This window comes from Sinocyclocheilus grahami, unplaced genomic scaffold (genome assembly GCF_001515645.1).
Source record: "Sinocyclocheilus grahami isolate Dianchi unplaced genomic scaffold, SAMN03320097.WGS_v1.1 scaffold657.1, whole genome shotgun sequence".
In the NCBI taxonomy this organism is placed as follows: domain Eukaryota; kingdom Metazoa; phylum Chordata; class Actinopteri; order Cypriniformes; family Cyprinidae; genus Sinocyclocheilus; species Sinocyclocheilus grahami.
Window position 1 is genome coordinate 1070311 of NW_015505836.1, and position 16350 is coordinate 1086660.

General features: G+C 33.7%; 1 protein-coding gene across 1 annotated transcript in view; it reads right to left on the minus strand.

Annotated features, from left to right (window-relative positions):
- Positions 1-1121: 1121 nt before the first annotated feature.
- Positions 1122-16350, minus strand: part of LOC107558754 (probable phospholipid-transporting ATPase IIA) — a 61887-nt gene continuing 46658 nt past the window's right edge. The window contains exons 21-28 of the mRNA XM_016242429.1: positions 14403-14547; positions 13394-13458; positions 11480-11635; positions 9253-9317; positions 7921-8029; positions 7771-7828; positions 5081-5284; positions 1122-1912 (exon numbers count right to left, since the gene is read on the minus strand). Of these exons, the coding sequence (XP_016097915.1) occupies positions 1776-1912; positions 5081-5284; positions 7771-7828; positions 7921-8029; positions 9253-9317; positions 11480-11635; positions 13394-13458; positions 14403-14547 (939 nt within the window). The 3' untranslated portion in view covers positions 1122-1775. The remainder of the gene's footprint in view (positions 1913-5080; positions 5285-7770; positions 7829-7920; positions 8030-9252; positions 9318-11479; positions 11636-13393; positions 13459-14402; positions 14548-16350) is intronic.

The window sequence follows — 16350 nt, forward strand, 5'->3', positions numbered from 1 at the left end:
TGTTATTTACAATTCAGCAGATTACATTACCAACCAAAAAAATACTTTCATATAAACATAAAAAAACACAAGAGTAGTCAGGTGAAGATCATGGCATTGGCTCTAAGTCTAGGTCCACATCACAATCAGTACAAACTCTGATCCATGCAAGAGAAGTGTCAGTTCAGACAGAATAAAGTGTCTGAAGGTGAAAGAGAGTATGGCACAGCTACAGAAAACACAGACACCAACATAGTGATCAATGTTAAGTGCACGTCACATTCGGCATCATTTACAGAGACAAACGGCGGCTTTTAAAGACACCTCGAGGAGAAGATTACAAGGTTTGGTGCGGACTGATGCATCATGGGGTTTGGCCCTGTAAACCGCTGATTGAGAGTATGTGAGTATGTACGGCTCGTAATGGTCAGACGGGGTTCAGAGCGTCAGAGGTCACCGCATGAGTGGACAAACACAGACGCGGGACGTGGAAATAGCTCTGTTTATTATGGCACTGTATCATCCGTTTATTCAAAAAAAGCTGCAGTGAGCAGCGGAGGCGGGTTAGTATGCATTGCTTCCGGTTAACTTAGTAAATTCAGTGCCCAATCAATCACACACTCAAAACTAGCACGAGAACAATCTGAACATCCTTTCCAACAATCACACATATAATAATAATAATAATAATAATAATAATTCGGTAACACTTTACAATAAGCTTCCATTTGTTAACATTCGTTAAGTTCATCAGTTAACACGAACTAACGATTAAAAATATGTCTTCCGCATTTGTTAATCTTAATGCTAATTTCAACATTTACTAATACTTATTACATTTAATTGATATATTATTAAAATCAAAGGATGTATCAAATATAATTGGACCTGAGCTGGCATGAACAAACAATGAACAAAAAAATCCAATTGATTGAAAAAAATCAAAAGATGTATTTAATATAATCTATCTATACAAAATATGTATTTAATATATATATATATATATGATCAAATAATCAATATATGTGTATATATATATACATATATATCATTGATTGTTTGATCATTGATTCAATTATATTAAATACATATTTTGTTTATTTAGATAGATAGAGAGATGTATATATATATATATATATATATGAATTAAAAACGTACTACCAAATTAAAATTAATTATTGTTAACAAATTGTTTAGCAAACACCTAACATGACCAAATAATACTATTTAGTAATATCTGTTAGTTATTGTCTGGTAATGCATTAACTATCATTAACTAATGGGGCCTTATTATAAAATGTCACCAATATTAGTGTTTTTTTATCATTTCTGGTTGTACAACAGATGCGTTGTTTTTAACCTGATCAAGTCACATGTATCAGCATATTCAGTAGTTTTGGAAAGAAATAAAAAGGTCCCAAAAACACCATCAAATAAGTTAAACTCCAATTTCCCTTTTCCCCTTTGTGCAATTTTTTCCTTTTCACATTACAATATAAACGCACTACATTATTAAATCTCATGGAAAAACTTCCCTGTTGTCTGACGGACGATTCCCAAAGCTAAGCAGCGTGTTTAGTCTTCCTCAGGGAGAGTGATTCACTGAAAGCTAAACGCTGGAGAAATGACATGACTCAGAGCGAACACAAGCGTCCATTCTAACCAGACTGACAGACTAGCCAACGGACCAAAACAAATGCAACATCAGACGTGTTATTTTAGCATCGGGGTGAATCAAACCTGACGTTCCAGCAGTTTTAGGCTTGTTTGAGCGGTTCGAGGAGGCAGTGAAGGGCTCAGGAGGTCAGTTTGGAGTAGCTGGGAGGAGAGAAGCGCCGGCGCAGGTATTTGAGGATGTAGAGCGGCAGACAGCTGACCAGAGTGATGGCCGTCACCTTCCACACAAACGACAGGGTGGCGATGAAATACACATCTGTCAGGGACACAAATCAAAATGCTGTTAGTGTGCGGCTCCTCTGGGATGTTGTTGAGCATCTGCTCATGTTGCTCTCAATCGCATGTACTCTACACAAAACTGGCAAGAGTTTCTTGATCTGGCAAGCTCTAATCTGATTGGCTGGCTTGACGCAATTTCCGGGAATTAGAGAGGAGACTTTGATTAGCCATGTTTAGAAGATTTGGAAAAGTTTGGAAGATTAGTGGCATCAAATCTTTTAAAGATATTATTATTTTAAAAAGTATTATTTAGTTGAACTAATTGACATTTTGTGGCTGTATATCTCACAATTGTGACAATTTCTTGAAAAATTGAAATACATTTTCACCAATTTGTTATGTATGTATTTATTTGGAGCGAAGCTGCTGTGCATCAATAAAAAACAAAACAAGATTGTGGCATCAAGTATTTCAGACCAGGGCTATTATAGTGAACTAAAACTAAAACTTAACTAAACAAAAATTTGACTTAACTTATTTCAGCTAGTTGCCAAAACAACTATTCTAATTTTTATGTTTAAGTTGATAAAATAACTACAACTGAAATGATATAATAAAAATAATAACTATACAGACATATTAAAAATAATAATTAAAAGAAAAATGACTAAAACTTAAAATATAAAATATACAAAAAACTATATTTTCCTTTCTACATGGGAGTTGTGCAAATGGCAGCATAATTAATACATTTAATTATACTTGTTAGTGTACAATTATTTTCAGTTAAACTCTCAAGCAAAAAAAAAAAAAAAGGTGAAAAATTCACTATAAACATTTTTAAATGTCTTTTTAACATTTATTCACACATTTTTGGGTGGGTAAGATGTTTTAATGTTTTTTGAAAAGTCTGTTATTGTTCATCAAGGCTGAGATTATGTGAATCCTCGATTGCTTTTCCTTGTAAGAAAGTGTGCACTCTTGAAATGGAGAAGCGCTCTGATAAACACAGAGACCAGAGTAGCATCAGCGCAGCAGGAAATGAGAGCAGGCTTGTGGTATTTCCCTCTGCAGCGCCGTGGGCCGCTCTCGGCTGCAAGCACAGCGGACGGGACAGAGGCGGCTGGAATGCTGACTCAGCGAGTCCCGCAACTTTTAGAGATTCACACCGAACTCTCTCTGAGGAACACAGGATTGGTTGTGTGGAATGTGGCCACATTCTTTACTTGCACGTCCGAAATTCTGACGTCAAGATCGTTCAATAACAACAGGATTTAATGACGATAATAGGTTATTAAGCAGTAGCAAAAACCTTGAGCAGAAAGCACAGATCAAATATATAATGCCACTAAAACGACAAGAAGAGGACATGAACGAGTTAAAAAAATCAATCACACCGCAAGACCATTTCAGTAATGTGTTAGAAGCAAAAAAAACTATACTTCCCTAGTTGACTGATTACATTAATAACTGCAAACTTTTTTTATTACAGGTTTTCTGAATTGTGACCCTGGACCACAAAACCAGTCACAAGGGTACATTTTTCAGAAATTGAGATTTCTACATCATCTGCTGAATAAATAAGCTTTCCATTGATGTATGGTTTGTTAGGATAGGACAATATTTGGCCGAGATACAACTGTTTGAAAATCTGGAATCTGAGGGTGCAAAAAAATCTAAATATTGAGAAAATCACCTTTAAAGTTGTCCAAATGAAGTTCTTAGCAATGCATATTACTAATCAAAAATGAAGTTTTAATATTTTACAGTAGGAAATTTACAAAATATCTTCATGGAACATGATCTTTACTTAATATCCTAATGATTTTTGGCATAAAAGGAAAATCGATAATTTGACCCATACAATGTATTTTTGGCGATTGCTACAAATATACCCCAGCGACTTAACACTGCTTTTGTGCTCCAGGGTCACAATTATGTTTAAATGAAAGATTATCTAATTTAATTTGCGTTAATTTGCATACATTTCTAGAACAGAAATCTGAACAAAATCAGGTTGAAAATTCCTGTTTCATTTTGTTTTTAGGCGAATGATATATAAACAAACACTTCTGTAAAAAAAAAAGAAAAGAAACTTCATAATATAGAAAAAAAAAACCTTCTGGGATTAAATATTTGTATTTAGCATTAAGCCTCGTACACACTGGGATAATTATCGTGCGTGCTTATCGCCAACGTTTTTCGACGCGTCTTTTGTGTTCATACCCAAGCGATTTTCGGTACACATCGAATCCTATTTGATCTGCAATTCCTCTCCATAACAACTCCCTCTTATCGAGATTTCTGTAGCTGCTGTTGTGTTTGTCATAAAGCCCTTTGTGTTCAGACACCAATGAGACCAGCAGCTCTACATTCATCTTGCCTCGATGCATCTTCTTGGTCTACTTACTTCCTCTTTGTCGTTAGGTATCAATGTGTGCTCGACAAGACCGTTTTGTGCTTGAGCGCCACCAAGTCGTGTTTTACTGTAACTGCAGCAGCTCCAGGCACGTGAACAAAAGCGCCAATCTCATTGGTCGGCCAGTTTTTTTGGCGCGTCAAACCAAAAATGATTTTAAAAAATGACGCTTTTACGCCTCACGTTTTGCGCGTCGGTGTGCACACTCACATTGGCGCCCTTTGTTTAGTCACGAGGCGTTAAACGTCGGCGATAATCGCGTGCGATATTTGTCCCGGTGTGAACAAGCCTTTCCATTAATTTTTTTTACAATTTCTTACATTTTACAAACAAATACTACCAATAAAACTAGTAAACTGCTACATTATTTAAATAATCATTATTAGAATATTATTTTGCATACTGCTATATTTTATTTCAAATATATTTAAAAATGCACATTTTTATATGCATTATATTATAAAAAGTGCTAAAACAATTGATAAAATATCATTAAGATTGAATACATTTTATTTTAAGACAAATATTTTTCAAATAGTTTACATTTATCACATTTTTAGCATAAAATGAATTATTTTATATAAAAAAATTGCACTTACAAAAAGGAACTTCTGTGACTAAATATTTTTAAGCTGTAACAAAAAAAAAAAACCTACCAACCAAACAAAACAATTTTATTGTTGTCTATAACAATTCATATAAATTAAATCTAAAACAAATGAATTTCAATACAAAAGATAAAAAATCAATGAATCTGGGAGCCGTGTGTGTATAATGCAGACTCACCGATGAACTCGTGTAAGAAGACGAGGGATGCGATGTAGCAGGCCAGACTGAGGAGTTCAGCTACGATCATCAGCCAGTGCCACGTCTGCACGGTCAGCGCCACCATCAGCAGCTCTGTCAGGATCAGAGACGTGAACGAGATCGCCACGATGTGCACAAACTCCGACTCGAACAGCAGCAGAGCCCCGTACATGATGATGCTACCTGAAGAGACGTCACAACACAGATATTAAAGATGATGAAGAGACCTGTAGCAGTGTGCTGTCATGCCATAAAACCTATATCATTACTAGTGCTGTCAAATGATTAATCGCGATTAATCGCATACAAAATACAAGTTTTTGTTTGTGTTCTGTGTATATTTAATATGTATACATAAATACACACACATACAGTATATATTTTGAAAATATTTATGTGTTTACATGTCCATATTTATATTCATATAATTTACATTATAAATAAATATATTTAATATAAAAAAAATTTTTTTCTGAAATATATACATGCATGGGTGTATTTATATATACAGAGCACACATACATATATTATGTAAACAAAAACTTGCATTTTGGATGCGATTAATCGCGATCATATTTGATAAAAATATATTTTTTTCCCCTCCCATTTTTTATGTATTACTTTATATATAAAAAAGCTCTAATAAAGACAAACTTCTGGGACTAAATATTTTTGAGATGAACAAAAAGTAAATAAATTGTCTACACAACTAAACAAGTGGGCAGATCAATTTAAACACTACTACTTTACTAAAACTAGAAAACTGTTACATTTTTAATTATTTACAAATTTACATATTTACATTACATTACATTACAAGTTTAACGTCAACGACGTTAAAAAAATAAATTTACAAAAGTGATTTTATGTCCATAGAAAGCACATTAAATGTAAGTAGTGTCTATTTTAAAGGTTTCAAATATGTTTTTGGAGAATAAAATGTTAAAATTTGGTTGAAATAATTCATTGTCATTCAGTGTAACAATTAGTGTGAAAATTCAAACAACATGCTTATTCTGACTTGTACATATTAAAATATATAAAAGAATAAGGGAGCATATTACATTTTATTGTGTTTTAAATGAGTAAAAATTCTTACTGACAAATGGGCAAAACCTAGGATAGTGGCAAATTTAAAAAATGTAAAATTACAACTAATTAGTATTTGGGGTGAATGTAATTAGTCTTTTAATATGTCATAAATTGATTGTTACACTGAATGACATTTTAGTGGGTCTCTTCTGTAAATCAGGGAAAAATTTATGACATTTTTTTTGCTTTTGCTTGGAAAAACAAAAACAAAATTGCAATTAAATTAAACGGAAAACTTTTTAAATTTTTTGGGAACAACAACAATTTAAAGCAGTATTACACTTATTGTTTTTATGCTTAAACCCTTTTTCGTCTTTGACCCACATGTAAATATTTTCAAAATATATACTGTATTTTTGTGCATTTATATATACATAATAAATATAAACAGTACACACACACACACATATATTATGTAAACAAAAACTTTTACTTTGGATGCGATTAATCGTGATTAATCATTTGACAGCACTAATAAATATGCATATTTAGAAGTACATATTTAGAAAACGATTCACACTCAACAGGTACACTAAAATTAAAATATGCAATTTCTGAAATAATATGTACAATGGATATGTACAATTATATATATATATATATATATATATATATATATATATATATATATATATATATATATATGTGGGTGTGTTTTTTTTTTTTCCGTACCCACTGTATATATATATATATATATATAATTAGAAGTATTATATAGTATTACTTAGATTTATGTGTGCAAGTTACTATTGGAGTAAAGGATTGGGAAGTTGGTTCTTTCAAGTTAAATAAAGAACTTTTGTCTATTCATTTTTAGCTGCAGATATATGACAAAGGTCAAGATGAAAAGAAAACATTTGTCTCAGAACGGCGGATTCACTTTATGAGAGCACAGAAATTCCCTCAGATTGTCCTATCTTCCATCTCAGGAAGAGGAAGAACACTTCCATGGATTTAGCTGTTTTTGAGAGCTTCCTGTCCTGAAGTGTTATTGTGACCTTGGAGCTTGAAGGCAAACACCACCGACACTGAAAAACGTGATTGATGCATACACGAAATTCGCTCTATTTAAAGCACAAATGCAAACATGCTATAGACCTGGAACCGAACCCAAAACACAAAGAGCAGAATAAGCTGTGTTTGGGTGAAAGCAGCTCACGGACAGAGGTGAGTAATGAGGGATACAGGACGTCTCTTCTGAAAAATACCCAGGGCAGTCTAATGCAAACACAATCACCTTTTAAAGCAACGGTGCGACGCTGAGAGATTTACACACAAAGACAGCTCAAACAGCCATCGTGGAAAACCTCCCTGTGTTATTTATTGTAGCCACAGACACAAATAAACTATTCAGCGCAGGCGAGCGAAAACACGTGCGTGGGTTTGTCTGGATGAAACAACACTGACATTCGCACAGTGCTGCTGTTTTCTTAACATCCTCTGAATGGACGTTACAATCACAGTTGCGCTTCGTTCAGCGCTAGACATAAATGATCTCCTCAATTTACACACTATTACTCGTTGAGTGAAGTTCATGCGTCACACCATATGGTAAAATAATCAGATCATTCGCTTACCTTGGTAGATACTGATCAAGACCCATATTAAGAAGGTTTTGAACGAGAGAGGCCGTCCCTGAAAGCAATTACAATTGATAATATTTAAAACAAAAAAAGATTAATTAATTAAATAGTCTAAGGTTATTAATTTGATAGAGTCTAAGATACCTTTAGAAGATCTTTGTAAAGTTCAGGATATAACATGGCCACCTCAGACTTGACATCTTTATCCAAAACCAGAGAGAAAACAGGGAACATGGTGTAGATAGTGGAGTATCTATGAGGAACATCAGCAGAGAAATCATTGTAATGTAATATACTATAACATATTAGAATATGCTATTTATGCAGCATTGCTAAGGCTGCATTTATTTGATCAAAAATACAGCAAAAATATAAAATATTTCTACAATTTAAAACAACATTTAAAGTTCTGCAATTATTTTATTAGTTTAAATACTATTATAAAAAAAGTATAATAATAATGTTTTAAAATAATGTAAACATTCATTATTATCAATGTTGAAAACCGTTGTGTTGCTTCATGTTTGTGTGTATATACATACATGTATACTGTATGTATATATATATATGTATGCATATTTCTATTCTTCGATGAATAGAAACTTCAAAAGAACATTTATTTAAAAATATATATTCACACACACACACACACACACACACACACACATATATATATATATAAACATTATAGACGTCTGTCACTTTTGATCCATTTAATGCACGCTTGCTGACACACAATTTTTCATGAAGAATGCATACGATTTTTTTTTATGCTATATGGCATTTTTATTTTTTATGTTTTTGCTTTCCAAACCATCAGACCAATGATTTTCTAGGCATTCAAAACTACTGGATTAGGATTAAAAAACATGTACAGAGTTTGCAGTTACGAAAATCAATTTCTAGCCAATTAAATATATTTTAAAGCAAAGGATAAAAAAAACTTTTCATGCTTTTCTGAGATTTTTCATAACTTTTCCAGCACGGGAAAATTCTTTTTGAGCCAGTAATAGAAAACATCTTTAACTCTGACATTTATCAGTGAAAAAACGTAAAATGCACCAAATGTAGTAAACTTTTTGACATTTTGCTGGCTTGTACAAGCTACAAGCATGTATTTCCTATGCAGAGAAAGTCAAAGTGACAGATCTAGATTGATATCTGTACTAGTGTGGGTGAAGTTTCATCTTGTTCCTCTCTCTGTCCCGGACTGTCTTGATGGAGAGTTTCATAATTTTCCCTGAATTAGACGAGACCTAAGCCTGTCCGCTTTAACCCCTTGATCGTTTCAGACTTCACAAAGGCTCTTTTGATGTGCATCAGCTCTGATGCTTTTCTGCGAGCTCAGCGGCCGTGACTCTCGATGGAACAAAACCCTCAGCGATCCTCAAATGTCAGAGCTGTCTGAAACACATGGCTGAAATGCCAGCGAGATTTCAGCGAGTGCAAATGAGTCATCAGCACTCGCACACTCACCCGATAATGAGGAAGCCTTGATAAAGTGGAACAGATGCAAAGTAGAAGACAGAGGAGAACACGGCCTGTGGAAACATCAGCACAAACATCAGACAGCAGGCAACCAAAGCCATGCTATATTCATTCATCCTGTCACTTCTCAGTAGGTAACCAATGGTATGATAGTAAAATAAATCCATTAGATGGCAATACTGTGGTACTTTGATATATACTGTATATAATACCATGGTAGCAAATTGTTACCATATGTAGATGAAAGTGTATTGTACATGTTCAAAAAACTTTGGCATTATCATATTATCATGTCCAAAAATGTGTACATTTGCATCCAAAATTAGGGATGCACGATATATCGGCCACCATATCGGTATTGGCCGATAAATGCTAATTTTAATGTTATCGTTATCGAACCGATAAGAAAATTTTGCCGATATATTAAAGCCGATAAATAATGCATTATTTCCTGCAGAGACACATGAGATGCGCACTGTTCGCCATGATGGTTTTTAATTGCTTGAAATATTATTGGAATCACTTCAAAAAGGAAAAGTGCAACAGAGAAGTGCAACATGTGCAGGGCAAGTCTGTCATAATATAATGAGAACATTACTGTTAAATAATGTTATGGAATCTTTGTGAGCCCGTGTTTAAGCGCGTTGTTACTGGAAGAGTGCATTCACAACAGACCTGCACCTTCATGACCAGCACAGTTAAGTTCACTTGTACATTTGCAGCCTTTTGTGCAATTGTACGTTGTAATATTGTGTTTATTGTATGCATATAGGTCTGATTTATCGCATATAGAATTTGTTTGGTTAAGCTAATAGAGGGTTAATCGAGCGCTTCAGTTTGCCGGTGATCATCTTTAGCTCAGTGCACGCAGCTCAAACAGCAGCGCACAACATTAATAACTAGGACTATCATATATTTAACATTATAATGAGAACACTATTATAATAAAACGTTGTGAATTCTTTACTTTAATTTGACGTGTTTCAGCGCGTTGTTGCGGGAAGAGCGCATCCACAACAGAAGTTATATTCTGGTTAGCACGTAACTTGCTTTGAGTTCACTTGTGCATTTGCGTCTTTTTGTACATATATAACTTGTAATATTATGTTTATGTTGTATAAATATCCGATTAATCTCATATATGATGCGTTTCCTTGAGTTAAAGAAGCTGCCAGCAAAGCGCTTCAGTTTACCAGTGTTCATTCAGCTCTCCAGCTTCAGCGCACACAGTGTGAACAGCAGTGCACAACATTAATAACAAGTATGACTAGGAATGTCATATGCATAACATTATAAAGGGAATATTACCGTAATAAAAGTTGTGAATTCAGTGAATTTCAGTGCGTTGTTACGAGAAGAAGAGCGCGTCAAGTTACACATCTGACTAGCACATAACTTAGTTCAAGATCACTGCATTTGCGTAATTTTGTGCATATATAAGTTATAATATTATGTTTATGTTGTATAAATATCTGATTCTCATTTAGCATAATTAACCTGCTAACAAAGCGCTTCAGTTTACCGGTATTCATTTAGCTCTTCAGCAACAGCGCACGCAGCTTAAACAGAAATGCTGCTATTTAAAACAATGAGAGCTATTAATTTAAGATTTTGAACTTCTTTTTCAAAACCACTGATATATTATTATTAATAACCACCACTTTTATTTTTATCTTATTATTTTCATATGGTTTAATTAAATTAATTTTATTATTGTCGGTGAGGAGGCTATTCCGTTAAATTTATCCATGGCACATGGTTTTTGATTTTTTTTACACCTAAGTAATGTTGTCCAGGGACTTGTTTGCATTATTTTATTTATTTGTAAGGCTGCTTTATGTTTGATTTATGTTGAAGTGTTTAATGGTGAGACTTTTTTTGTAATCAGGCTCTCAAAAATTATATAAAAATTCGGATTTAGATTTATCGGCTAACATATCGGTCATCATATATAAAAAATTATCGGTATCGGCCAAAATTTTCATATCGGTGCATCCCTATATGGTATATGCTCATAAAAACCATGGTAGTTTGTTAGCAGTTTTATTTTACTAACATTAATGTGTGTTATACCAGGGTAAATATGGTAGAGTTTTGCCTAATACAAGTGGTTGTTTTTTTTTTTAAACATGAAGCCCTCGTCGCTGCAGTGTGTTTATGTGCGGCTGCTGTGATTGATGGGCTAGCGGTGGATAATTACTGCAGCAGACGCTACCTGCATGGTACTGATGCAGAGACTCCGGTGGATGACAAACTGGCTGAGCGCGGCGGAGCGTTTGTAGCTGTTTCTGCCGTGGACCATGAGCAGTCTGCCCAAGTGCTTAAACTGAGTGATGGAGAAATCTGCAGCCAGAGACGCCTGCTTCCCTTCCTGCACACAGATAAATACACAAACAGCTCTGAGCGCTCGCACGCAGCTTCTGGACCACGAGCAACAATGTTTTCTAGATTAAGCTGGCCTATATTAAGCATGTTCGGATCACTGGGAAGTTCAGAAGTGAGTGAGTGAACCAAAACAACGGCCCACGTAACCACGTCAAGTCAATCGAGGCTTAAGCCGTGTTAGTCATGAATGACTCAATATCAATTAACCATCCCATAACGTCTCATTTTGATGACCTGGAAACCTCGCTCGGCCCACCACAACTGGGTAAAGTTGGCTTTTAGGTATTTTAGGTACATTTAGACTCATAAAACGTCTGATGTCTAAAATGTGTTTCTAAACTGGACGTCCACCTCAGGGTGGGATTCCTGAAATCAGACCATCCTGAAATAAACAATGTAGAGTGACTGAAGTTTCTTACTTATTTTGAAATCTTTGGTCAACACAGTTAGGTTTATGAAAAACTATTACATTCTTAGCTGAACAATTTAGAGTAAAATAACATGCAATAAAAGGAAAAAATATACATAAATAAATAAAATATTAAAAAAACAATAAAAAATGCAACAGCTAAGTATATGAGAAACTATTATATCCCTACTATTTATATAAAATACAATAAAATCTAGATAAATTATAGTATCCATGTAAAATGTAAATAATACGAAAGGTAAATAAAAAAAAAACTGCAGACAAATTAGGTAAACACATTCATATTTCTGATATTAAGATGGATGGTTTCAGTCTTGATTAATCAAAACAGCTCAGAATATGAAAAAAATATTAAGTATTATAAGATATAAAATAATTAAAGAAATAAAACAAAACAAAATAATTAGTCAAAACAGCTAGGTTAATAAAAAACTATCATATCCTTAGCTGAACTATTTATAGACTATAAAATAAAATCTAGATAGAATAAATGTAAATAAATTATGAAAAAACTGCAGATAAATTAATTGAAAACATTAATATTTCTGATATTAGGTTGGATGGTTCTGACTTAAAACAGCTAGGAATATGAAAACCTATGAAGTATTATTATTAAAGAATGACTATTACAAAATAAAAAATAAACTGCAGATAAATTAGTTAAACATATTAATATTTTTGATACTATTAGCTATTATCATTAAACAATCACTAAAAAATATAAAAACACCTAAAATATATATAAATATACATCTGTATATAAATTTAATATTATTATTTCTGATATTAAAACATTTTTATTTCTGCTATTAAAGGTTCAGTGTTCAGGTCTTAATTAGTCAATACAGCTATGAAAAACTATTAATAAACTAGTTAACTAGATAGCTACTATTAATAACCTAGATAAACTAGTCAGTTGTTGAATGCCAGTGCACTCAATATAGTGTGAAATAAAATAAATATAAATAATGATTACCAATTAAAGTTGTTTCAGAGGCTGAGAAACAACTTTAATTGGTATGATTTGAAGAAAGATTATAAAATTATATTTTGATTATAAAATCAGACATTGTATTATTAAAAATAACATTACTAAGAGCAGGAATTTTGATTTTCAGTCGTGGGAATCTGTAGCGTGTAAATGTTTGAAGTGATTTTACATGAGAACATCTCTGAGCTTTCAGTGTCATGTAATGTAAGAAATGTGAGAATCTGTGTAACGCAAGTGTGTTTGACGCAGATGGACGGAAGCCTCCGGAAGCAGGCAGCAGTGTGTATGACAGGACTGCTGCTCTGGGAAGTGGTAGCTCTTACTTTGCCCTCCACTCCCACGCCACAGTCTGCTTCCTGGATCATGCTGACATCATTTCCTCCGTCCCCTGAGAAAGAGAAAACAGCGAGTGATGAGCCAGAGACAGCTGGTGCCGTGACCCAGATTGAGCCCTTATGACAGAGCAGTGTCATATTAGTATAACTGATATTTTTGATTTTGATTTTTTTTATTGCATATTGCATTATTTTTTATTTATTTGTTTTAGTTTATTTAGTTTTAATCATTTAATTACTACTTTTTATTTTATTCAACTTAAACTAAATGAAAATGAGACATGATGCCTTGGCAACTAGCTGAAATAAAACAAATTAAATTTAGTTGTATTTCAGGTAACGTTTATTTTATTTCAAGTAACAAATTTTTTTTTTTTTATATAGTTTTACTTTTAGTATTAGTATATTTTTAATTTAATGCCATGTCAGCATCTTAGGCTATTTTCATGGCAAAAACAATTTAAAAAATACAAGTATAACAAATATAATAAAAACCAGCAAACAAACAAACACAAGTTATATTACACAAGATTTTTTACATTAACATATGATACAAATTCTAAAACCTTTTCTGGCAAAATTATACTAAATAACTCTTTAAGTGAGTTCACTTCATAAAAAGTTCTCCATACATTAAAAGCGGGACAGTCCAAAAAAAAATGTTTGACAGAAAGGGGAATCTTGCAGAACATGCATTGAGAAGGGTTAGTTTTATTTTTAGTTATCGATAATCACCCCAACTGATATTATGTCACATGTCAAGACTAAATATGCAATGGAAAGTTACGTAACCCAAAAAATAAATTTAAATATATATTGATGAACATATCAGTATATCGGTATCTGTAAATATTTAGGCTTATTTTTTTATATATATCAGCAATAATCTGAATTGGATATCCTCAAATCTGGCTCTCGAGATCCACTTTCCTGCAGATTTAGCTCTAACCCTAATCAAACACAACTGAGCAGGGCCGAGAGGAAGTTGCATACTCACCCACGGCGCAGGTGAGTTTGCCGGTGCGTTCCTGCAGCAGTCGAACGATCTGGGCTTTCTGTGTGGGAGCGCAGCGGCAGCAGACGACAGCCGGACACTGACACGCCAACTCCATAAACTCATACTCATAATACTTCAGACAAACCTGCAACAACAACAAACAGGACTGAGAACAGGCCATTCACTGAGACATCAGATAGACAAATCAATACTGAAGGACAGAATGACACAAAACCTCCATAAATAAAACCCAAATCAAACTATTGATCAAACTGGTCATTTACTGGAAATGCAAACATCATGAGTCGCCTTAAATAAATAAATAAATAAAATTAATTAATAAAAAAAAAAATCTGGATGGAGGCGATTTCACACAAATTACACAAATTCAAGACAAATTATAGAAATTTTAACCTCATAACTCATAATATCTACAGATTTATCAGTATTTAATACTTTATAAACCATAATTTCTATAAATTCATTACGCTATGCCTACGTTCTATGTCTTCCGCTGGGACGCCACTCTCTTGTGAATGCGAGTACGACAATTAGTGGAAGCTAGAAATTACGGTTTATAAAGTTTTAAATATGGATTTTCTTACACAAACGCATCGCTTAACTTCAGGAAGCCTTTATTAACCCCCTGGAGCCATGTGGAGCACTTTTTATAATGGATGGACGCACTTTATTGGGCTTCAAAATCTCGACCCCCATTCACTGCCATTATAAAGCTTGGAAGAGCCAGGACATATTTTTAAATATAACTCCAATTCTATTTGTCTGAAAGAAAAAAGTCTCATATAACTAGGATGGCTTCAGGGTGAGTAAATCATGGGGTAATTTTCATTTTTGGGTGAACTATTCCTTTAAATTGATCAAAAGTGACGGTAAAGATGTTAAAATGTTACATAAGATTTCTATTTCAAATAAATGCTGTTCTTTTGAATTTTCTACTCATCAAAGAATCTTGGGGGGAAAAAACGAAACCGAAAAACTTAGCAGAATAAGTGAATGATTTCTGACACTGAAGACTGGAGTAATGATACTGAAAATGTAGCTTTACATCACAGGTAGTGCTGGGCGGTATACCGGTTCATACCGAATACCGGTGTTTATTTTTGTTATGATATGAATTTGTAAAATACCGCAATACCGCTTAAACAACATTCGGAACGCGACACTGTTTGAAAGGGGTTTTCACTGTTGCACTGTGGTGAGGGAACAGCTGTATGTGTTACTAAGCGTGAAAGATCCGAAACTGAAGCTGTAGAACTAATAGAACGTGATGACACTGAAGAACTCATCCACAATATCCACACTGACCGCCACAAATATCCACCGCCCCCTGCCATCAGCTCCTGTGTATCACACACACGAGCGCGACTTTAGCACTAGATTTAGCAACTTTCAGACCCTTTTAGCTGCTTTTTTCCATAGAATATTCATAATGACAAACCTAGCGATTTTTTTGGATAAACCTTAGCTATGGTTCAGTTGGAAGATTTCGTCAGTGCTGTCCCGCGAGCATGAGGTCTGACTAGGGGTCATGTTTAGTCACTATTTGGTGTGGTATTTTTTGACAATATTCACTCATCATTAAAATAAAATAGGGCCATTTTAAGTCAATATACTGCAGTATTTACTCTGTCAATCAGTAGAAAATATGGTTAACACCCGGTCACGCATGAAAAAAAATACCGTCATGTACCGTAAAACCGATATAATTTTGAAAAATACATATAGATTTTTTTATTTAAATAAAAATTTTATATTTAGATATACATTTTTGGTCTTACCTTATTTTAAATTGTAATAATATTTCACAATATTACGGTTTTTAATGTACTTTTGATCAAATAAATGCAGCCTCCAGAGTCACTATATCTTTGTCTCTAGATCATGTGATAGATACAGGTGCATCTCAATAAATTAGAATGTCATGGAA